The sequence below is a fragment of the Acomys russatus genome, chromosome 31, assembly GCF_903995435.1.
Source record: "Acomys russatus chromosome 31, mAcoRus1.1, whole genome shotgun sequence".
In the NCBI taxonomy this organism is placed as follows: Eukaryota; Metazoa; Chordata; class Mammalia; order Rodentia; family Muridae; genus Acomys; species Acomys russatus.
The window spans coordinates 12,928,122-12,950,814 of NC_067167.1; the positions used below are offsets into that span (position 1 = coordinate 12,928,122).

The following is a 22,693-nucleotide window of genomic DNA, read 5'->3' on the forward strand; positions in this document are numbered from 1 at the left end:
CCCTGGTGGTTTGGTCAAGGTCAGGTCATCAGTCTTGCATGACAAGCACTTTTTCTGGCTGAGCCACCTTAACAGCCCTAAACTTTCTGATTTCTTTTTGTCTTCTTCTTTCTTCAGGACAGGGTTTCTCGGTGGAGCCCTGGCTGTCCTGCAACAGGCTGGCATCCAACTCAAGAGATCCACGGACCTCTCTGCCTCCAGAGTCCTGGGATTGAAAGGCGTGTGCCACCACTACCCGGCAACTTTCTGATTTCTAGGTCTTTAGCTATATTCCGTTAAATATGACATGCTGTCCATCGTACTTCCTTTAGGGGTTAGAAAAGCTAATAGAAACGTTAAATTCCACCCAAAGGTGTAGTTACAAGCTAAGGGAAGGATCTTGGCATTAAGAAACTGAGGTAATAAGCTGAGATGGTCCAAAGAGTCGACGCAAGCAGAACTACTTGTGGAGCAGAAAGTTGAGTTCGGAGAAGGAGAAGGCTAGTGATAGAGGCACAGACAAGATTAGGAGAGGTGAGGAAAGATGAAAGCCCAAGTGGTTCCTGCTGAACCCAGCGGAGGACTCGGTAGGAGTCCGAAGTGGGCAGGCAGGACCAAAGAACCCCCGAACTACCACAGGCCCCGCCCACCTCGATATAGCTCCGCCCCCGGCTCCTCTCCCCGCCCCCCGGCTCTTCTCCCCGCCCCCGGTCTCTTAGGTGATGCTGCAGCCAAGATGGCGCTGGCGGCGGCCGCGGCGGCCTGAGCGTCATGCTCCGGGCTCTCGGCGGCGGCTGCGGCGGCTGTGGCTTCGGCCAGGGCCTCGGGTCTCTCCAGAGTGTGAGCGCTCCGGTGCCTCTCCCCCCGCCCCGGTGAGGCGGGACCGAGAGGAGACCGCCGCGAAGAAAGGAGGTTGTGAGGAGCGGCGAGAGAGCGGCGCCCGAGCCGGGCTGGCACCATGGCTGGCATCATCAAGAAACAGATCTTGAAGCACCTCTCCAGGTCAGCGAGCGCGCGGGGCCGGCCCCCTCCCCTGGAAGCCGGGTCTACAGGTCCCGGGTCCTGGCTCTCCCGTCGCTGGTGGCGACCCCCCGACCGGCCTCACGAGTCACGCGGAGGGCGGCGGGGCTCCGCGGGCCGGGGTCTCCGCCGGGGGCCGCCCCTGCGCCGAGGCTGATGACGTCCCCGGCGTCACCCAGGTGCTGGGTACATGGGGTGGGCTGGCACCAGGTCCGGCTCCCGGGGCTCAGAGTCGAGCGGTTCCGTTAACCGAGGACTACTACTAGGGTGTGTGTGTGTGTGTGTGTGTGTGTGTACTCTTGGGGCTGTGGCTGGCTTCCCAGTGAAACGTTAACCGTGTGATTGTTCGCGGTGTCCCCTACCTAGCGTTCCCGCTCCGATGCCTGGGGAGGGTGTGCTTGTTTGCACAGTTGGGATTTGTTTTAGGTGAATAAGCAGCAGAGTTTCTCGGTTTTGCAAGTTCTTTTCGGAGTCGTTTCAGTCCCGCATCCGTTCTTGCTGAAGAGTTTTTTTTTTCTGATTTCTGCTTTCCGAGACCCTTTAATTCAGGGAGTTGACGTCCGTGGTGTTTAACCCCCAGACGTGTCATTCTTTCCATTTCATAACACAGTTTTAGTCAGAAACATGACTCAGTAAACTGGCAGTTTGTTACTGCTCTTGGCTTCTCCATGTCTGTCTCAAGACACAGGCTAAATGTAGGATCCTGTTCCAAGTTGGTGACAGGGAATCCAAAGCTGTTGGTTAGGAACTCTTTCTCTCCTCTGTTATTTGTAAGTTAATGAATGGTTTTTTTTTTTTTTTTTTAGCTGATTAAAGGAAGTTACTCAGGTATAATGATAGACGTGTACAGTAAACACAAGTCATTCATTCTCTGGATTTATTTATACATATTACAGGTGATACTGTGATTCAGCAGATATTTCCCTGACAGACATTATATTGACTAAGATTTAAGACATATAGTATATATGGATAAAGTATCGAACTATATCGAAGTTTGTGACCATGTATTTGGTTCTTAATATCACTGATGTGAGAGAGAGAGAGAGAGAGAGAGAGAGAGAGAGAGAGAGAGAGAGAGAGAGAGAGAGAAGCAGGATATGTAGCTCAGGCTGTCCTGTAACTCATGACACATCCCAGGCTATCCTAAAGCGCAGTGTCACCCTGCCTTAACTTCCTGAGTACTGAGATTACAGGTCTGTGCTACCATGCCTTGTTGGAAATACTCTTTTAAAATTGTATAGATAGTGCAATACTGAGCCTTTTTTTTTTTTTTTTTTTTTTGCTATCTTAGTTTAAAAGAAACTTTTATCTCTTTAAAAGAACTTCTATTACTTAGGCTAAGTCCAGTTCATCTGAGATATGTGTCACCTTTTCCTATAACTAATTCCATAAGAAAATTCAGATGCATAGACAGTGATTTGGTTGCTTCTTTCTCTCCCAAGGCTAATGGTACTGAACCACTCCGTATGCCTAGAAGAACATTTAATTCAATCGATAAATGCCTTAGGGTATTATCCTTTAATGCTCTTGTATAAGTCCATTTGGGAAGAACTCCTAAGAGCAGGAGTGTAATTAAATCCTTAGGATTATGTTATAATCATCGTGATTTCTTACAACTATATGTCAGTTAATAATTAGCATCTCTTTTTAAATCAGAAAGCTTCTTAAACACTAGCATATTCTTTCTTTTTAACAGAGAAATAACTTTCAGTTTTTATTTATTTATTTATTTATTTATATTTGGTTTTTCAAGGCATGGTTTCTCTGTGTAGTCTTGGCCTGGACTTGCTTTGTAGTTTTTGTTTTGTTTTTTGTTTTTTTTTAAAAAGATTGTAAGCCTCCTGTGCATGCCCAGATGTGCACATATGTGTCTGATCCAGCCTATGCATGGAAGTCTGAGAACAATCTACAGAAGCTGGTTCTCACCTACCACCATCTGCATTCTGGAGATGGAACTCAGTTCACCAGGCTCAGTAGAGTGCTGGCTTAGCCTGCAAGATACCCTGGGCTCAATCCCCAACACCTCATAAACCGGGTGTGATGACAGATACCTGTAGTCCCAGTGCTCAGGAGGCAGAGGCTGTCAATTCCAGATCACTCATCCTTAGACACATAGTGAGTCTGAGGCCGGCCTGCAGTACTGGAATCCACTGGGGGAGGGAGGGGTCAGTACCTGTCCTGTCACTGAGAAGATGAGGAAAATGTCTAGGTCCTTACAGGCTCTCTTGTGTGGATTCTTCCTGGAAGGAAGATTTAGAAAGATAGACCGTTGGCTCTGAATGTACCTGAAGATTTTAAGATTGAAACTAGCATTATTGGAGGCCAGGCAGTACTTTCGAAGCTGGCATGTTGGAAAGTGTGGAAGAGGAATTGCTTTGTAAGCGATTGACACATACTTTACACTTTAAGTAAATACTGACTGGTTTAAGTGTTATTAGTCCACATCTCCACTTCTTGACTTATGTCTGCTTTCTAAGTGCCTCTTGCGTTAATGAAAAGCTTGTATACTCGACTGATCTGAACTGACTATGGGGTGTGAAGAGGGAGGAAGAGTTTTGACGTCATATATTTTTTTAAAGAGAAATGAAACAGGAAAAGCCTCTCAAGTAGAAGTTAACCCAGACTTTTTAGATTAGCACAGGGTTTGTGTTGACAGAAGTTAACAGGGGAATATCTCTTTCTCTCTTTCTTTCTCTCTCTCTCTCTCTCTCTCTCTCTCTCTCTCTCTCTCTCCCTCTCTCTCTCCCAATCTGGGAATAGGAGGTTCTTTAAAATGTTCAAGCAAATGTAAGAAAGAAAGAGTGATCAGGAACTCCATTTCATTTCACCTTTAGAGCTGTTTGTTACTCTCTGTGTACATGAGGGTAGGTTTATGTGCAGGGACAAAAGATACACATTTGCTTCAGCTGGGCTATGAAAGTGATAAGGAAGAGCCAAGTACAGAAGCTGCTTCCTGTTCCTTAGCCTCTGGACACAAGATAGTATACAGAGGGTTTTCTGGAGAGGAGGAGTTTGCCTGGCAGGCTGAGCCTCATGGGGAGGCGTCTATCCTGTTTGAAGTAGTGATTGTCAACCACGGACACATTGGGCAGTTGTTTTGAAGGTAGAGGCCTGGGATGCTGCCAGACACTCACTGTCATGCGCAGCACAGACCTGTAAAATAAAAACTCATCTTTTGCAGCTGGAGGGCTGAGGAGCTGGTGTAAAATATGTAGATGCTTATCAAATAATTGCGCTAGATAACTTCCGCTAGCTAAGGTTATTTTGTCTTCAGATGACAGAACTGTGTCTATTTAAGTAAAAGGGAAATGTAGTTGAAGCTGCTGGGTGGGTCACAGATTTAGAGGAAGATCTGACCACAAACCCTGAGATGGGCTGGACTCCATGAATCTCCCTAGAAGAGGCCCTGGGCCTTTGTCTTAGAGCAAGACCTGTCAGTCTCAGATCGTAGACTAGACAGCTCTTTCCTGGGGAGTTTCCAAAAGTTCTCTGAGGCATAAAGCTGCTCCTCGTTGAAAATTGCAAACTGACTCATTTCTTAGGACTCTTTTTTTTTTCTTTGAAGATTTATTTATTTATTATTATGTATACAGTGCTCTGCCTGCATGTACACTTGCATGTTAGAAGAGGGTGCCAGACCACATTATAGATGGTTGTGAGCCACCATGTGGTTGCTGGGAATTGAACTCAGGACCTCTGGAAGAGCAGTCAGTGCTCTTAACCTCTGAGCCATCGCTCCAGCCCCATCTTAGGACTCTTACTCTCTGATCTTTCCTGTTAAGTTTTACATTCTTGGGAGAGAAAATCTTTATGGCCCACTTCTAGCTATTCATAGATGAATTTGCGACGTCAAAGAGTTGAAGAGTATCTTAGTTACCTTTCTATTGCTGTGAAGAGGCACCGTGACCAAGACAACTTACAAAAGAAAGCATTTAATTGAGGGCTTACGTTTCCCCAGGGTGAGTCTGTGACAGTCATGTCAGGGAGCACGGCAGCAGGCAGTTAGACGGAATGCTGGAGCAGTAGCTGAGGCTGACACATCTGATCCACAAGAGATAGGCAGAGAAAGAGCTAGGTGGGAATACCCCTGCCCCAGTGACTCCCCTCCTTTAATGAGGCCACACCTCCTAACCCTTCCCAAACAGCTCCACCAACTGAGGACCTAACAGTTAAATGTAGGGCCTTGTGGGGAGCATTCTCATTCAAACTGTCACAGACAGCACAGGTCTGGTTATGGAGAGGATTGTTTTGAATCAAGATTGCTGCTCATTTGGTGTCAGTAATAGGCTTAACTAAATGAGACCTTCATGGGCCTCATTTGCTGTGTTAAGGAAGCTAAACTTCATTGTACCTGGAGGTGGGTGGCTGCTAATAAGTAATTCCAGCGAATAGAAGAATGCAGTTAGTATAGAAGTCTTGTTTGTGGGGTCTAGGTTCAAGAACAATATCAAAAGTGAAAAAAAAAATATATATATATGGACTTAGAGTTACTTATGCTGAAAACTAATGTGTTGGAAGGATGCTAATATCCTTCAGAACCTTATAACTGTTTATTGCTTTCACAAACCAAGTTTGGAAAGGTTCTGGGTCCAGGCCAGCTGCAAGGATAGAAGTAGAAAGTCAACCTGAATGTCACAGTATGAGTTGCATTGTAAACTAAGGAGAAGGGACAGTTTACAAGGGAGATGGCTTGTGGGTAAAGGGCTTGCTGCTCAACCATGAGGACCTGAGTTCAGGTCCCCACCTCCCACATAAAAACCTCATGCCTCAGTGTGTGCCTTTAATCCCTGCGCTGGGAAGGTGGAGACAGGAGGTTCTTTGGAGCTTGCTGGCCTGCTAGTCTAACTGAATTGGTGAGCTCCAGGTTCGGCGAGACAGTCACATTCTCACAATCTCAAAAGGTAAAAATGGGAGTGATTGAGGAAGACACCAGGTGTTAACTTCTAGCCTCCACATCTCTGCGCACACATATATGTCCATATACAAACATGTACACAGTCACTTTCTCAAATAATTAAATCGCTAGTCAAAGACTTTCACATACTTTGTTGTTGTTTGTTTTGTTTTTGAGGCAAGGTCTTGCTATACAACACAGCCTTGTTTGCAACTCTTTTTTTAAAAAAAATGTATTTATTTATTATTTATACATTATTCTGCCTGCATGCCAGAAGAGAGCACTAGATCTCATTATAGACTGCGAGCCACCATGTCAGTGCTGGGACTTGAACTCAGGACCTTTGGAAGAACAGCCAGTGCTCTTAACCTCTGAGTCATCTCTCTAGCCTCTTGCTTGCAACTCTTAACATCTTTTAAGTATTTATTTATTGTGTGGGTGGGTGCATGCATGCCATGGTGTGCATGTGGAAAGTTAGAGGACAACTTGTGGGAGTTGGGTTTCTTCCATGTGGGTCCTGAGAACAGAACTCAGGTCATGAGGCTTGGTGGAAGCATCCTTACTCTGAGCCATCACATCAGCCCTTGCTTGGAACTCTTGATCGTCCTGCCTCCAGCTTCTAAGTGCTGTCAATTCAAGCCCACATTTTGTGATAATGCCTGACAATTTGTAGGAATACCTGTATTTCAGTTCCTGAGCACTTATATATATATATATATACCACGAATTGAGCATTAGAGATGCAAGGATTTTAGTTGATTATATTCTAGTCTAGGAAGCTTAATAGGGTTTTTAGCCTATTTCTAAACCACACTGCTGTATGAAATTTGTGAGAGATGGTTTACTTAGATCAACTGAGTTACTTTTTGGATTGCAAATGAATTTACATTCATAAGATTTGAGATTATTAAGAAGTATTTTGTTTTTCTATACTCTTCATTTTAATGTAATTCCTAGTAACTAGTTTTTAAAGAAGTTACTGCATGCCTACTTCATATGAACTATTACTGCTCTGTAGTACTGAGAACATAGCAGTGAGAAAGAGACATTCCCCAACTCACAGTGTTTACATTTTAATTAGAGGATGGGGTAATCAATAATAGTAGACAGTGAGACATGTAACAGCGTGTGTTAAGTGCAGTTTTAAAAAGTAACAGAAAGGGAAGGCAGGGATGAGGTTTGCAGTTAGTCCTGAATGTGGCGCTCAGTAGTGCTCGACCCTGAAAGAGGAGGTGGGAGCCAGTGCGGACAGCTCGGGGGTGGTAGCGTGCTTGTCATTTTGAAATATGTTGAGGCCTTCAGTGAGTTAAAGTAGAGTGGAGTAGGAAAGAAAACAGGCCACGGCTGGGGCCTGTGCCTCAGTGCTGAGGAGCTGGTTTGGCATGCCTGAAGCCCTGGGTGTGCGCTGCGTCTGCCGGTAACACAGTCCAGATCATGTTGAAGTGTGGATACAGACTTTTGTGATGGGGCTCTCCAACTTCAGACGCAGAACGCTTGGCTAGTGTGCACAGAGTTTGGGCTCCACATTTGACGTGGGGAGACGTGCTAGTACATGCCTGTAATCCTAGTATGTATCTGCTGGATAAGGAGACTCAGGACGTTCAAGGTCATTCCTGGCTCCTTTGTGAGTTAGAGGCCAGCACAGCCAAGGTAGAAGGCATGGCTCTTATACCACCAGGAATTCTGTCCTTCCTGTGGGTCCTAGGAACCAAACCTAATCCTCTGGAAGACCAGCCATTGTTCTTAACGACTGAGCCATTTCTTTAGCCCCTAGTTGCAGGCTTTATTTCTATAATTACTGGAACAAAGTTTCCTTATGTCCAGTATCAACATGGAAACTGGCAATGACTGGCTTTTATTTACACTGAAGTGAGGTTGGAAACCACTGGAAGGTTTTCAGCCAAGATTTACTCTGGCAGCTATATGAGAAACAGGACAAGAGAAGGAAAAACAAGGTCAGTGAAGACAGGTAAAAAAAATAATATTTGTGCGAGGCAGTTTCTGGATGAACTTTGATGGTAGGGCCAGCATTGACCAACAGATAAGACACAGATGAAGAGTTCTTTCTCTTAAGAGCAGTAATGGATGCCACTGACAAGATGCAATTGCCGTTGCCAAGTTGGAGATGACTGCTGGGGGAGCAAGCTATCAGAGAACTAGAGTTTGGTTTTGAATATGTCAGTTTGCGTCAATGTTCGTTATGAAATGGAAATGTCCTCCCTTTTAAATTTATGACCTGACCTAGACTGTGCATCCATTTAGTCTGGCAGTAACAGTGCAAGTGTTTCTGTGTGGTGATCTTTTGTTTCGTGCAGAGGTGGTTATTGCAGGATGAAGTGTGGGTTGGCATTTGTTGAGGCCATCCAATCGGCTTCTGATCCCCCCACCCAAATGCTTCACTTTTACCCTGTTCCTGAAACTAGGTTGTCTAGATCCCCTTATGACAGATCATCTTTACTCAGGCTTCATAGGACAAGCGCGGTTCTCGTGGGCAAGTTGTAATGAAGCAGTCTTGACTGATCTGATGTTCATTTTTAAGGCTCATTTGGTGTTTGTGTGTGTGTTGTGTGTGTGTGTGTGTGTGTATACTAAAACAACAGTTCTGTTGTTGATTTCTGGAGTTTGCATTCTGTTTATGGGCAGAAGACTCTGATTGTGTTGTTCCTCGTTGCTTCTTTAGCTTCTTTGGTAGAAATGGAATGCAAAAGTTGTCCAGAAACACAATAGCCTGGAGAGATACATTTATAGAGGGGGAGGCCTGGAGATGGCTCAGCAGTTAAGAGCACCTGCTGTTCATACAGAGGAACTCTTTTCTGTTCCCAGTAGCCATAGTGGTTCACAGCCATCCTTAATGCCGCTTTGAGGGGATCTGATGCCCTCCTCTGGCCTCTATAGGTACCAGATAAGCATATCCGTGTGCACTCTTTCCATCCTGTCCGGCTGCGCCCCCCACCCCACACCCAAGAGATTGAGTAAAATAGACAAAAAATTTAAAAGCCAGATTACTTTGACCTCCATAAAGCACATAGGATATAAATTGCTTGTTCTCAGTACCTTTCTGGTAGGTTAAAAAAAACTGACTGAGCTTGGCATGATAGCACATGCCTTGAATCTTAGCTGTGAGCTGTGAATTTTAGGCCAGCCTGGTCTACAGCCAGGGTGGTTATACAGAGGAACCCTGACTTGAAACAAAACAAAACAAAAAAAAAGACTGGCATTCAGAGAATTTAGATTAAAAATTTCTTGGCAATACATTGGTTCTCTAATATGCTTTTAATTCTTTTGAGACAGGATTTCTTTGTGTGACAGCCCTGGCTGTCCTGGATCTGTACTTTGTGGCCAGGCTAGCCTCGAACTCACAGAGATCCATCTGTCTCTGACTTCCAAGTGCTGGGATTATAAGGACATGTGCCACCACTGCCTGGCTATTTTTTTTTTTTTTTGAGATTTATTTTATTTTATTTTATGCTTATGAATGTTTTGCCTGAATGTATGTCTGTGTACCACATATTCAAGGTGTTCCTGGAGGACAGAAGAGGGTGTCAGATTCCCTGGAACTGGTGTTATAGACACTTGTGAGCCATGCTGTAGAAGCTGGGAATCGAACCTGGGTCCTCTGGAAGAATAGCCAGTGTTACTAACTGCTGATGTATTTCTCCAGACCTGTTAATGTACTTGGATATACAGATATAATTCATTACTGGAGTGTTCTTTGGTTTATGAGTTATTTTTTCTTTCTCCCTTTCTCCTTTCCTTTCTTCTTTTTCACTTACGAGGCAGGGTCCAGTACCACACCATAGGCTGGCCTGGAACATACTTTGTAGCCCAGACTGGTCTTGAACTCACAGCAGTTCCCCTGCCTCTGGCTCTTGAGTACTGGCAGTACAGTTGTGAGCCCCCACACTAGGCTGGATGATTTTTTTACAGGTAACATTATGTTTCATTATTCTGACTTGAGAACTAGTTTTCACTGATTTTGGCAGTTAAACTGATGTGTTAATTTGTATTTATGGGCTGTTTGTTTTGAAGAGTATCTGAATTTATTTATGTTAAATTATTCAGTTCAGCCTTTATATAACTTTTATTTCACATAGCCATCTCACATTTGTTATTTTTTTTATATATACATTAAGAAATGGACATAACACAGTAGAGTAACGCCAGTGCTCGGGAGGAGTCCTAAGTGGCTAACTTGTTTTCAGATGTGAGCAGTGTCTGCCTGTAGGTAATCTGGTGTGAGATACAACTGTGTTTTTGTAAGCACTTCACAGCTGAATATTTCACTCCTCTTCCTTCCTTCCCTTGAACTTGCCCCTTCTGTGTCCCCTGTGTCCCCATTCCCTGCAGCGCTCCCTGCTGGCTGTGGTGGAGATTGGTGTTCTGTGAATTGCACAATCACCCAAGTGAGTCCCAGAAGAGTCTCAGAGACCTGGCAGCTGACTGCTTGCTCTCACCAGGAATAGGGACTATTTGTCTGAATTTCCTGCCCTCAGGTAATACTTATGTACCCCAGTTTTGTTTTCCTTTCTGTAAGCACATATTGTGCCCCACATAATGATCATCTCATTAAAAACAAAACAAAACAAAACAAAACAAAAAAAAAACCAGATAGCTACAAGTTCATGTAACTCCTCTTTTAGAATGTCTTTTTAATTTTTTTATGCACAAGGTTTGGCAAATCAGAAAGTTGTAAGTATGCTTTTCTTATCTTGCAAAGAGGAGTTTGATAATTAACAGGTAGCTATTTGTTTTTGGTAACTTATTATTTTCCACTGAAGGCCTTAAGAGTTTATTTTGTGTTTAATATTAATTGTGATTTTTATTATTTAAGTGAAGAGTCATAAATGCGGAAACGGTTCCGTTTGCAGTTTTGCAGCCTTTTCACCATTCTGTTCTTTACCTTGAAGATTCATTATCAGTGGTGAGCTGTGCCACTTGCACAGAGTTCCAGCAATTGGAATAGTCAGTTAACAAGGTTGCAGAGTCACAAGTTGAAGGCTAGCCTGGGCAGTGTTCTCTCTCTCTGTCTCTCTCTCTCTTTCTCTTTCTCTGTCTCTCTGTCTGTCTCTCAACACACACACATTCTCTCTCACCACAAGTTCAAGGCTAGCTTGAGTAGCATACACACACACACACACACACACACACACACATTCTCTCTCATCACAAGTTGAAGGCTAGCTTGGCTAGTACACACACACACACACACACACACACACACAGAGCTAGCAGTAATGGAACAGTTAATAAGCTTGTTCCTTTTGCTACTGAGAAGTTACATTGGCACAATAGCCCTGTTTGCCATCTTTGTCTGTTTTGATTCTATGTAGGCATTTAGAAATCTGGATCTCCCTGCAAAATTGCCAAACTTGTAGAAACTTTTGAAATTGACTTTAGTGGTATAGTTTTGTTTGTTTGTTTGTTTATAAAGGCATTCAAGAATGGTTCTGATTTTGTATATACGTGTAGTAAGTCACTCAATCAAGTATAGTCACAACCACTGTCTGTTGCATTTTCTCCATTGCACCTTTTTAACGTATTGTTTACTCTGCTCAGTACTTTTTTTTTTTTTTTTTTTTTTTTTGGTTTTTCGAGACAGGGTTTCTCTGTGTAGTCTTGGCTGTCCTGGACTCGCTTTGTAGACCAGGCTGGCCTTGAACTCACAGTGATCTGCCTGTCTCTGCCTCCTGAGTGCTGGGATTAAAGGCATGTGCCACCATGCCAGGTGTCTCCTTCCTGTTTTTAACGTTAGAAACATTTTCATATCTTTTGCAAAAAATCATACAAACTGAACAGGATGTGTCTGTGCGTAGATCAGAGCTCGTGGTCTGTGGGCCCCACCCTCTTCTGTGCTTTGAGTCCTTTTTTTTTTTCCCAGACAGAGTTTCTCTGTGTAACAGCTCTAGCTGTTCTGGAACTCTTTCTGTAGACCAGGCTGGCCTCTGACTCACAGAGATCCACCTGCCTCTGCCTCCCAAGTGCTGGGATTAAAGGCATTTGCCACCACTGCCCGGCGTGCTTTGAGTTCTTATGCTGAAAAAACTGGCTATTCAAAATTGTTTGATTTTCTAGCATTTACAAAGGGAATTTACATGCTCAGTAGGCACTGAGTAAACAAAAGTGGATGGAGAGACATTTTCTTCCATGGTGCAGCCACTGGCAAGATGCCCATGTTCCTGTAGGTAGCCCCTCACCCGTGCTCCTGTAGGTAGCCCCTCACCCGTGCTCCTGTAGGTAGCCCCTCACCCGTGCTCCTGTAGGTAGCCCTTACCTGTGCTCCTGTAGGTAACCCTCACCCGTGCTCCTGTAGGTAGCCCCTCACCCGTGCTCCTGTAGGTAGCCCCTCACCCGTGCTCCTGTAGGTAGCCCCTCACCCGTGCTCCTGTAGGTAGCCCCTCACCCGTGCTCCTGTAGGTAGCCCCTCACCCGTGCTCCTGTAGGTAGCCCCTCACCCGTGCTCCTGTAGGTAGCCCCTCACCCGTGCTCCTGTAGGTAGCCCCTCACCCGTGCTCCTGTAGGTAGCCCCTCACCCGTGCTCCTGTAGGTAGCCCCTCACCCGTGCTCCTGTAGGTAGCCCCTCACCCGTGCTCCTGTAGGTAGCCCCTCACCCGTGCTCCTGTAGGTAGCCCCTCACCCGTGCTCCTGTAGGTAGCCCCTCACCCGTGCTCCTGTAGGTAGCCCCTCACCCGTGCTCCTGTAAGCAACCCTTATTAAACTCACTGAGTCACCAAGACCAAATCCAAAAAAAAAAAAAAAAAAAAAAAAGACATGAAAGCACAAGAGAGACTATTTGGGAAAAGGCAGGAAATAATGGGAGTGGGAGGAATCAAGAGGGAGGTGTGGAGTGAATAGCATCAAAATATATTACATACACGTATGGAAATGATGCAGTGAAGCCCATTATGCCTCGTTACTGTATGCTGGGCCCTGGCTCTTACACAGACCATTTAAAAAATACCCCCTTTCACAGGGAATTGTTTTTGTTCATTTGTTGGAAATCACCTCACTATAAATTTGGGTCTATTTTTGAAAGCTGTATTGGGTTTCATTGCTCCATTATTTATTTATACTGGTATCAGGCTAATTTGGTTACTGTATCTTTTGATGAATACTGAATTGGTATAATGCCACTAACTTTGCTCATCTACTTGAAAGCTATTGTAGGTCTTGTGTATTTCTGTATGAATTTTAAAATCAGCATATTTCTACCACAAATCCTGATGAAAGTTTGCTTTTTAGTTACCTTAAATTTGTATCTATTTGGGGAGAATTGCTTTCTTAACAGTATTGACTCATGGAGCTACTTAAATTTATTTAAACCTTTAATTTCTACATGTTACACACCCTCTTAAATGTATATCTTAAAATTTCATATTTCCTACAGCCATGCGTCGACATAGCTGTAATCCCAGCAGTCTTCCTGGCAACCTGAGCTCCATTTCAGGAGAGAGCTTACAGTAGAGTTATTTTGGGAGGCATTTGCTATGCCCTCCTTTGCTTCTAAATAACAATTGTGGGTTCCGTCCCACTTCAGACCGTTTAGTTCCTGAATAAAAGACACAGACATTTTAGATTTATAATAAGCTTTAAAGCACACTGACTGGGCCTGTACCCTTAAACTCCTTTTCTAAGCCGGTCTGGCTACATCTCAGCCATGCACCCCAAGTTACTTGCCAATGTTTGTCCTATCTGGCCCAGATCTGCTCTATCAGGCCGTCCATCCCTCAGGGCCCTCATGGCGACCTTCTTCCTCTGCCCCTTCTGCTCTTCTCTCTTTCCTTCTAGCCTTGTGGTCCCTATCTGAGATAACCAGCCTTCCTCTCTTCTGCCCAGTAATTGGCTGTCAGCAGCTTTGTTGACCAATCAACTTTAAATTGGGGAGCAAGATTCACAGAATAAAGATTGGTGCTGCTTGTCTAGATGCAGCCAGATCTTGGGGTCTGAAATGTAGCATTTGAGTACATAGCACCAGACCAACCTCCAAGAAGAGCCAGCTGCTGGAATTTGTCCTCTGACCTCAGCACACATGTGTAATTTACATACATATGCTATCCACGTGCACATTGCTATACATATGCAGACCCACACAGGCTTTCTCCCTCTTTCTCTCTCAGGATAGTAAAACAAACAAACAAACAAACAAAAAACCCCCAAAAACCTCTAAAAGAAAGGAAGGAAAGGAACGAGTGCTGATGAAAAGGAGGTTGTGATCAGGTAAAAGAAGCATGGCATTGCGTAAAGAGGGCCGTGCACGTCTCTGTAGAAGAGCCTCACTTGTTTCTTAGTTTTGAGAGGCCCAATCTTAATGGCTGTATAATGCATTTCATGGACTGTGTAAAGATGTATTTAGTTGTAAATTAAGAAGAATCCAGTGCTCTTAGGGGCTGGAGATTGCTCAGCAGGTAAGAGCACTGGCTGCCCTTCCAGAGGCCCTGCACCCACAGCACAGCTCACAGCTGTCTGTCATTCTGCTTCCAGGGGCTCTGACACCCCTGTACAGACAGGCAGACGTGCAGGTAGAACGTCAGTGCATATAAAATAAAAAGAAATGAGTCAGCAAAAATAATTTAATTCTTAAACTGGGCGTAATTCCACACGCCTGTAATTCTAGCACTGGGGGTGGGGGGTGGGGTGGGGAAGAGGCAGGCAGATGGTCTCGGTGAGTTCAAGGCCAGCCTGGTCTACAAAGCAAGTTTAGGACAGCCAAGGCTACACAAGAAACCCTGTCTTGAAAAGGAAAAAAAAAATTTTTTTTGTTAGACAGATAATCTGGCCGTCAGATTTGGGAAAGTATTTCCAGAAGTTCCTTTCTCATTGACTTTAAAATCTGGTCTATTGTAAGTCTGGTGTGATGACATTTGGGGGCCAGAGGCAGGCAGAAATCTCTGAGTTCAAAGCCAGCTTTGTCTAGGAAGGGAGTTCCAGGCCTGCCAGAGCCTGTCTTAGGAGAAAACAAAAGAAGGCACGTTATCTTCCTAGACATAGTGTTAGGAATACGGTGGAGCACAAGCCTGTATAACCATCCTGACTTACTATGTCTGCATATGTAATGATGTTCTTTTCCGGTGCTAGGGAATCAAACTCAGGACCATAGACTGTTACACAAGAGCTCTGCTGCTGAGCTACGTGCTCAGCTCTGTATTGAGTTTGATCCTTGTAAAGACAAACAGCCTAGCTAATGATTGCACTTTTGCACTCAGTGTGTGTGTGTGTGTGTGTGTGTGTGTGTGTGTGTGTGTGTATGTGTGTGTCCAGCTTGGGAGAACTGGGGATATTGAGAAGAATAATTTTGAAGGCTTCTGTTCTAAAATGTTGATTTGTTTCTTTCTCAGCCACAGTTGTTATCAGTCAGTTTGATCCTGAGGTAATATATTAATGTTTCAGGAGGAAAGGACAGAATTTAACACACCAGTCTCATGTCGAACGCTAGATGAGCTAGCTGTAGTTAAAGACGCGTTTCAAAGTGTTTAGTGTGTGCCTTCCCATGTTTAGTGTGTACCTTCCCATGTTTAGTGTGTACCTTCCCATGTTTGCGGTGCTTCCTAGAAAATAGTGGTGGGCACTCACTCAAGAAGTATTTGCTTATGAATAACAAATTTTAAAAATTTAACAAAAATAAAGTTGTAGAAACAGGGTCTCACTATGTAGTCCTTGTTGACCTGGGACTCTTTTGTAGATCAGGTTTGCCTCAGATTCAGAGATCTACCTGTCTTGACTACCAAATACTGGGAATAAAGGTGTGTGCCACCACATCTTTTATTTTTTGTCCAGTTTTATTTTCTACATGGCTAAACATATTTCTTTAGTACAGTGGTTATTTTCCTTTCCTGTGTTTAGAACCCTTAACAATTTGCTAAAATATGGACTCCATCTAAGAACTGTAGTTTAGATAACTAGTAGAAAAAAAGCTTTAAAATGTTTATTTATTTATATACTATGTATAAATGATCTGCCCACATGTATGTCTGCATGCCAGAAGAAGGGCAACAGATCTCATTATAGATTGTTATGAGCCACAATGTAGTTGCTGGGAATTGAACCCAGATCTTCTGGAAGAGCAGTCAGTGCTCTTAACCTTTGAGTCATCTCTCTAGCCTGAGAGGAAAAACAAAAATAAAAACAAAAAAAAAAAAAAACCACCCTTTAAACTATTTGACATGAATTGTTAGATTCTTTGTAAAATCTAGACTTTGGTGGCATACTGTGAAATACAATATGATAGAGGTGCCTGTTTCTAATTACAGCTGTTATTTGGTAGCATATTCTCAGGATGCAGGATGAACCCTTTAGAAGAATAGTGTGGGTGTGTGGACACTCACCCCAGGCAGAAGCATGCTCATGAGTATTTAGAATACTTAAGAAATGCAAGCTTACTAGTGTGATTGTTTTGTTTTTCTTTTTTGAGACAGGGTTTCTCTGTGTAGCCTTGGCTGTCCTGGACTCACTTTGTAGACTGGATCCACCTGCCTCTGCCTCCCAGTGCTGGGATTAAAAGTGTGCCCCAACGTGCCCTGGCTTTACTGGTATGATCTTAAAACAGCGTCTTGGGAGTGAGTTGTACGGATGGGAAAAGATGGCACACGGGGAGTCAGAAGAGGGTTTATAAGCTTGTGCTCCATGGTTCCTGCTTTGTTTCTGTTTCCTTGTAGAGGCTGACCTCAAGCTTACTATGCAGCTTAGGCCAGCCTTGCACTTCTGACCCTTCTGCCTCCATCTCCTCAGAGTTACAGGTAGAAGCCACTGGGCCCAACCCTCCAATATTCTTTTTAGCTCTAAAATTTTACATTGTCCTTCACATTATATTTAACTTAGATGGCTTACATAACAAATAGCTATTTCATGTTGCTTTTGCAAATAAATAGCTACAGTATTTGGAGGTTTGTCTTGTGTTTGTTCTTGTTTTAAATTTTTATTACGTTTTTATTCAGTTTTATTAATTTTTGTGTTGGGTATGTGTGTGTGCATGTGGAGGTCAGAGGACAGCTTGTTCTTCTCTTCCTTCATCATGTGGGTTCCGGGATCGGACTCAAGTGTTCAAGTGTAGGATCTGCTAGCCTGTGTCTCATGTTCTGAGACTAAGCCCCCGCCTTGGCCATCTTTGAATTCTTTATCCTGAACCTCTCAAGTGCTGGGTTACAGGCATGTGCCACCCTGGAGAGCTTTGTTTTTGTGATGGGACTGCAAGACCAACTTCATGAAAGTGGATAGAAATATGGTTAAAGTTTATAGTGTGTAATATAAGATAAAAAATGTGTATCTTCTAAGTTATGGTGTATTCCACAGAAGCTTCATGAAGCCCAAAACATTTGTAAAGAGAATTAGAGTAAATTGCTATGTAATTGTGTAGTGTTCATGGTTTTAGGAAAGCCGTATCGTAGTGGTAATGTTGCTGACACTTGCTGAGTTTCTGTGTGTTAGGCCTTGTTCCAGCATCTTACATGGTCTAATGTGGACAGTCCTCAGACCAGTCTCTTATCTCCCTTTTATATATCAGGAACGGAGGCATATACATGTTACCTGTCACGTGTTTATGATGTGCTCCTTAAATAAATGGTTCATCTTTGATTATATGAAACTTTCCTTTATTTTCCCTAAACCATTATTCAATGCAATGTTTTAGATGTAATTTAGACTATAATAATTATGCATTGATTATATAATGTGTAATTTAAATAAACTTAAATTGTTTGTAAGTTTTATTGCTGAAGGTGGCATAGCTTTGTTATACTAAGCAGGGGTAAAATTGTTTTCATGTGCCATGTGTGACTAAAGAAGATACTTGTTAAAATTGAAGCTATTTGTTTTAAGTATTTTTAAATATAAATGTGATAGATATGACAGGAGAAATGGCTGAGTGGTTAAGAGCACTCCTTGCTCTTGCGGAGGACCTAGGTTCATTTCTCAGCACCCACATGGTGGCTCACAGCTCTCTGCAACTACAAAGTTTCAGGGGGACCCAACTCCCTCTTCTGACTTAACAGGCACCAGACCCTCATGTGGTACACAGACATTCATGCTGGCAAGACACTCGTGCACATAAAACACAAATACTTTAAAGACTAGAATGCCTTTACAATTCACAAATTCATATTAATATTTGTTACAGTGGTAGAATACATGACTTGTATACTTTTAAACGTGTGTGTGTGTGTGTGTGTGTGTGTGTGTGTGTGTGTGTGTGTGTGTAGGTTAGAGAACAGCTTGTGGGAGTTGGTTCTCTCCTTCCACAAGTGGGTTTCTGGTAATAAACCCAGGCTGTCAGGCTTGGCAGCAAGCACTTTTACCTGCTGAGCTAGCTCGCTGGCCATGTACTTCTATGTTATATTTTCTAGTTTTTATTTTATGTGTATGGATGTTTTGCTTGCATGTATGCCTGTGTAACACATACCTACAACTGTGCCTGGCACCCATGGAAGCCAGAAGAGGGATTTGCATTCCTCAGAGCTGGAGCTAGAGACTCTTTGAACTGTCATGTGGAAATTGAACCTGAGTCATCTGAAAGAGTAGCCAGTTCTCTTAACCACTGAGCCATACAGTTTTAAAATAAGCCTCTTTGCATGTCATGATGTTGATGTAATATTGAAGTTATATTCTGTAGTTTGAGTTTTCTGAGTAATTATTGGGGCTGGAGCTTCTGGTTAGAATGCTCATCTAGCATAGGCGAGGAACTGGGGTATATCCTCAATAATGGGAGAGAGAGAGAGAGAGAGAGAGAGAGAGAGAGAGAGAGAGAGAGAGAGAGAGAGAGAGAGGGAGAGGGGAAATGAGATGAGTAAGAGTTCTGCTGATTTTATCTTTATTCTGTGGTATGACTCCCTTCTCTGCAGCTGTTCCAACTTTGACATATTTGGGCCAGACATGTTTCTTTATTATCATTTGAGTTCCTGTTAACATACCTACTTAAATTTTTACAGTTCTATTCTTCTCTGTCTTCCAAATAAATATTCACAAATTTAAGTCATTGGAGTAGATATCTTCCCCCTCCTCCTTTACATTTTAGCTTTAAATATATGTGTCTTTTCAGATATTTAGTGCTTATTCAGTGAGCTAAAATAATTAACTTGATTTCAGATGATAATGAATTCTATTTTGAGTCAAGTCCAGTACTATGAGCCTTTCATTGATACTGTTCATGAGAATTACTATACTATCTGGGAACTTCAAGTGGACACTTAGGAAACAGACTCTGCTTAGGTAGACACATCTCTCTAGTCCTAATCGTTTATTGTGGTGTTTTCCCCTTGTATAGGTGGGGAAAACATACAATACACAGTACATTTCCTCTTTTATTCTCACATAAATATGATTGCAAAACCATTTTCCTGCAGCATGGTATTAAGTGAATGGTAAGCATGGTAAGTGAAATATATGTAAAATAAGCCAAATATATGGGTAATAGAAAATAGATAGCTCAGACTATACAGTACTTACCTAGTGTAAGAAACCAGCTGCTGGGCTGGGCATGATGGCTCACGCCTTTAATCCCAGCACTGGGGAGGCAGAAGCAGATGGATTGCTTTGAGTTCAAGGCCAGCCTGGTCTACAAAGCGAGTCTAGGACAACTAGGGCTACTCAGGGAAATCCTGTCTTGAAAAGCAAGCAAACAAACAACAAAGGAAACCAGCTGCTATATAACTGTGAATGAGACAGTTGCCTGTGTATCTCCATCTACGATAAACTATCCAAAATAGCTTAGTGAGTGCGCAATATTAGCATTTTCAAGCTTGCCTTCATAGCACAGGAATTTTAAAGCCCTCTTGGGGAAGCAGGAACTTGTGGTATTCCTCCAGTTCAGACTGCAGCGTCAGCACTCGTAGTTCAGTAGAGAGGTGCACAGGAGAGGTCCTGGATGGTGTGTGAAGTACCTATCTTTAAGCCGCACTGAAGGTCAGTTCAGTGTGTTTATTTCCCACTCTACAGATGAGCTAATTGAACATCAGAGAGGTGATACAGTTTGGCTGAACTGGGATTCAGACCTGTCTGTGCCTGATTTTAGGCCTCGGCTCCTTTGCCCTTTGTTATGAGCCACATTGACAATGGAGTTTGTCGTGAAGTGCATTATTTTGATCCTTTCCATCCTTCGCTTTTTGTCAGGCTTTTCTTTCTGTGCTCTGTTGTTTGTATGCACCAAAGGTGTAAATATAAGTTCCAATATAAGTTCCATAAAGTGAAGAACTAAGTCTAAAGCACCCTCCCAGTTAACTCCAGGTTGTTAGTTTATGGATGCTTATGAGTAGTTCCGGTAAGTCTGTGTCTGTGCGCCGCCTTCTCCCTCCCTCCCTCCTCCTCCCTCCCTCCTCCTCCCTCCCTCCTCCTCCCTCCCTCCCTCCTCCTCCCTCCCTCCTCCTCCCTCCCTCCCTCCTCCTCCTTCCCACCTCCCTCCCTCCCTCCTCCTCCTTCCCACCTCCCTTCCTCCCTCCTCCTCCTTCCCACCTCCCTTCCTCCCTCCTTCTCTCCTTCCTTCTAGTCCTCTTTTCTCACTTTCTTTTCAGTTTGGTTGCAGCATTTTAAAAGTACAGTTAAGTTCATTCCATTTACGTTTGCTTCAATTTAGGGTTCCTCCTCATTTTATTTAAAAAGCAAACGTTGAAGCTGGCCATCACTGCAGCCCAGGCTAGCCTCAAACTCATGGTCCAGCCTGAGAGTGCTGGACTTCAGGTGTGAGGCACCGCACTCAGCTTCATGTTTTCCTGTTTTTCTCTTTTATATCACAGTTAACATAGTATTTATCTTCTGATAGTACAAAACTTTCACAAGTGATGTGAAGACGGTTTTGTCTTATAAAGCAGCTCAGGAAGACAGAGCAGAATGAAGTGCATTTAAAGTGGCAAAAAGCTCAGATGACCAGTGTGTGTGTGTGTGTGTGTGTGTGTGTGTGTGTGTGTGTGTGTGCAGGTCCATGCTTTCTGTACTTCATGTCCCCCGTTCTTCTTTTCTTTTACTTGCTTCCTTTTTTAAAAAAAAAAAAATGCCAATTAAACATAATACTGAGTATCAACTTAATTTTTTTATTTTTATTTTCTTCCAGACAGGTTTCTTTGTGTAATAACCCTGGCTGTCCTGGACTTGCTTTGTAGACCAGGCTGGCCTTGAACTCACAGAGATCCTCCTGCCTCTGCCTCCCAAGTGCAGGGATTAGAGGCAAGCAAACTTTAGGGTCTGGGGAGATGGTTTAGGTAGCAAAGTGCTTACTGTTTGTTATAAGCCTGGTGTAGTGTTGTACACCTGCAATCCCAGCACATGGGAGGCAGAAACAGGCACCAGAAATCCAAGGTCATCTTTGGCTACATAGTAATTCTGAGGGCAGCCTAACCGGATGAAACTCTGTATCAAGCAAAACAAACAAACAAACAAACAAAAAAAAAAACACAAAAAAACAAAAAACCAAAACCAAAACCAAAACAAAACAAAAACCAAAAAACTGAAACAAAGAAAGAGAAAAAAGATTACCCATATCACTGCTACAGAGTACCTTCTAAACAATTAAAAGGAAGTCATGAAGAGTTTTGAGTTCATTACATTTTATTCTTTTATTTTTTAAGATGTTATTTATTTATTATTGATACAGTATTCTACCTTCACTTGTGCGTGCATGTCAGAAGAGGGCACCAGATCTCATTACAGATGGTTGTGAGCCACCATGTGGTTGCTGGGAATTGAACTCAGGACCTTTGGAAGAGCAGGCAGTGCTCTTAACCTCTGAGCCATCTCTCCAGCCCCTACATTTTATTCTTGTTCTTCAAAAATGTATGGTCAGTTTAAATTTCTAAATTTATGCCATTCATTCCATTTTAGGGCCGTCTTCAAGAAGTTCGTTTCTTCACTGGGTTGTACAGGGTAGAAGTGTAGTGAGGTTAGCACAATTGAAGGGTTGAAATTATTTCCCAAGGGGTTGGAGAGGTGGTGTACATTAAGCCAGGCATGCTCGCGCTCTCTCTCTCTCTCTCTCTCTCTCTCTCTCTCTCTCTCTCTCTCTCTCTCTCTCACACACACACACACACACACACACACACACACACATTTATTCCAGCATTGGAGGCAGAGGCCAGTGGATCTGTGAGTCTGAGACCAGTCTGATCTGCATGTGAGCTCCAGGCAGTCAGAGCCCGATGCTGAGACTGTCTCTATATAAAAAATGGGGATGGGGGTGGTGGCTTACTAGTCTTATAGAGGGCCCAGGCTCAGTGCTCAGCAATCACATGAGGAGGCTCACAACCATCTATAATTCTTCCAGGCGTCTGCATATACATGCTACACATAAATTCTTGCAAACACACACACACACACGCACACGCACACACACCTCTTTTAAAAATGTTGTTTGGAAAAAAAATAAAAATGTTGTTTGAGGGGGCTGGGCGGTGGTGGCACATGCCTTTAATCCCACCATTTAGGAGGCAGAGACAGGTAGATTGCTGTGAGTTTGAGCCAGCCTCGCCTACAAAGAGAGTCCAGGACAGCCAAGGCTACACAGAGAAACCCTGTCTTGAAAAACCAAAAGAAAAAAAAAGGGGGGGGGGGCGGATTCCAAGATGGCACCGACCATTAAGCCACGTATCGGATCTACTCTGTGGAGACCAGAGACATAAGAGGAGCAACAGATTGCTGGACTTTGAGAACTGTAGGTGAGTGGGGCCCCAAAGGCCACAGACCAAACAGGGGGCCTACCCCCCTGGGTCAAGCAACATCCCGGAGGTGCTAAACGCACTCCCCAAACTCTGAAACGGAATCCACATGCAAACTGCAGCCTGTATATAAAGCACAGACTCGCTGTTTGGGGAGGGGTTTTTCCAGAGT

At 43.5% G+C, this 22,693-nt stretch overlaps 1 protein-coding gene across 1 annotated transcript in view; it reads left to right on the plus strand.

The window, feature by feature from the left end:
• The first annotated feature begins 703 nt into the window (after positions 1-703).
• The window catches only part of Bltp3b (bridge-like lipid transfer protein family member 3B), a 72,739-nt gene continuing 50,749 nt past the window's right edge, over positions 704-22,693 (plus strand). The window contains exon 1 of the mRNA XM_051139945.1: positions 704-981. Coding sequence (XP_050995902.1) covers positions 938-981 — 44 coding nt within the window. The 5' untranslated portion in view covers positions 704-937. The remainder of the gene's footprint in view (positions 982-22,693) is intronic.